Source organism: Arachis ipaensis, chromosome B03, assembly GCF_000816755.2.
Source record: "Arachis ipaensis cultivar K30076 chromosome B03, Araip1.1, whole genome shotgun sequence".
Taxonomy (NCBI): Eukaryota; Viridiplantae; Streptophyta; class Magnoliopsida; order Fabales; family Fabaceae; genus Arachis; species Arachis ipaensis.
Genome location: NC_029787.2, coordinates 134,576,783 through 134,578,678, shown reverse-complemented (window position 1 = coordinate 134,578,678; position 1,896 = coordinate 134,576,783). Strand labels below are relative to the sequence as shown.

Genomic DNA, 1,896 nt, shown 5'->3' with positions numbered 1-1,896 from the left:
AATAATAAAAATAATAAAATGACTAACACTCTAACCTGATCAATTTAAAATCTTTAAATACGAATTTGATTAAAAAAAAAAATTAGAGATCAATTTTAAAAATGAGTGATTTTACGATTTACTCCCAAAAACGGGTAAAAACTAAAAAGTGTTGGTTGAGTTCAGTGTGGTGGCGAAGAGTTTTGCTTCGAAGACACGGTGTGAGTGAGAGTGTGAGCTTAGCTTCCTTCTCCCTCTTCATCTTCATCTTCATCTGCATCATTCCGCAACTCAAATCCCTTTTCTCTTCACAGAAAATTACCATTTCCAGCAAAGCTATCTCCGCTGCAAATTCAATCAAGCCATGGTATGTTCTCCGGCAACACATCCCCTCTTTTCTAAAACCTAATAACTTTTCCGCAACAAAGGGCAAAGGGAAATAGGTCTCATTTCTTTTAATCCATTTTAAAATTGACAGTCGGGAAGGAAAGAAACTGTTCTGGACCTAGCGAAGTTCGTTGACAAAGGTGTTCAGGTTAAACTCACTGGTGGCAGACAAGGTTAAACCCTATCTCCTCTTCCTTTGTTTTTCCCCTTAATTTATTTGTAAGTCAAAATATGTATGATTTGGGTTGACTATTGTTGAAGTATGTATTTGGTTCATTGTTTATTTTATTTTATTTGGTTGGATATGGTTTTACTAGTCTCATATTTGTACGTTGGTGTTAAAGCTAGATACGTGAACAATTTGAACATAGTCACAGTATGGATGATTATTGTAAATGTTTCCCAACGTTGATTCTGGTTATAGATTGTGAATTCCTCATGGAGAATAATGCTTACTCTTGAATCTTGATGTAGTTCCTGTCTTTCTGAACAATAAAATCGTGTCAGTTTGGCATTTTTTTGGTTTTAAACCACTGCTGTTCATTTTGAGTTTAAATGAATAGTGCTCAACTGCAATTTTTGAACATTTGCTAATCAATACTAAGTTGAGATTTTGTGCATCTTTCTTGAATTAAAATGGCATCAGACTCTTATACATACTTTCATTACATTTTACTTTGTTGAATTACAGTGACAGGAACTCTCAAAGGTTATGATCAGTTGCTAAACCTTGTCCTAGATGAAGCTGTAGAGTTTCTAAGAGGTAACTAATAGGTGGACCCTATTTCTTTATTTATGAATTTAACGATTTATCATGTATGTACTTCTGAAGCTTTGACTTTCTTATCATGCTAATAACTTTTGTAATGTAACTTTCGCATTGTTGCATCTTACAATGAAGTTTGGTAGGGGCAAAGAATATGTGCATCTGGTGAACTTTGTTGCCATTATTTTGAATGAAATAGTTAGGAGAATGATTTATCATTTGTTTTGTTGTCAAGAAGTTTCTTCATTAAATTTATTATTTACCACACTAAGCTAGATCAATTTTCTTGTGTCACAAATTTTTGAGGATTAAGAAAAGGGATGTTTACTGATTCATGAGATTGAGGGCTGAATGAGTAATGAGCTATTAACTGGCATGCTTTAACTTCAATTCCGCTGCAGCTATGATCAAACTGTATGATGTAAATATCTCAAGACTGCCATTTTACTTGAGTGAGAGGCCCATCAATAATAACCCTAACTATGTGCAGAATTAGCACAGAATTTTTTGGTGCTGAAAGCTGAATAATATTAACATTGGGTTTTAAAATATTTGACTTTGTTCTCACTTTAAGTGGGGCTTATTTTCATTGAATCCATCATCTTTTTACATATGCTTTCTTTCAGATTTATCAAATCAAACAGCAAAATTAAGATTTCCATACAAATATTGAGTTCACTGTAGAACTTGTGTTTTCATTTTCTCTTCTCCCTTTTTCTCTACCAAAATAATAAGTTGGCTTGTTCCTAAAAATTCTAAAAATT

At 33.0% G+C, this 1,896-nt stretch overlaps 1 protein-coding gene across 1 annotated transcript in view; it reads left to right on the top strand.

The window, feature by feature from the left end:
* The window catches only part of LOC107631976, a 16,729-nt gene that overhangs the window by 3,245 nt on the left and 11,588 nt on the right, over positions 1-1,896 (top strand). The window contains exons 4-6 of the mRNA XM_021117496.1: positions 294-346; positions 458-539; positions 1,058-1,129. Of these exons, the coding sequence (XP_020973155.1) occupies positions 294-346; positions 458-539; positions 1,058-1,129 (207 nt within the window). The remainder of the gene's footprint in view (positions 1-293; positions 347-457; positions 540-1,057; positions 1,130-1,896) is intronic.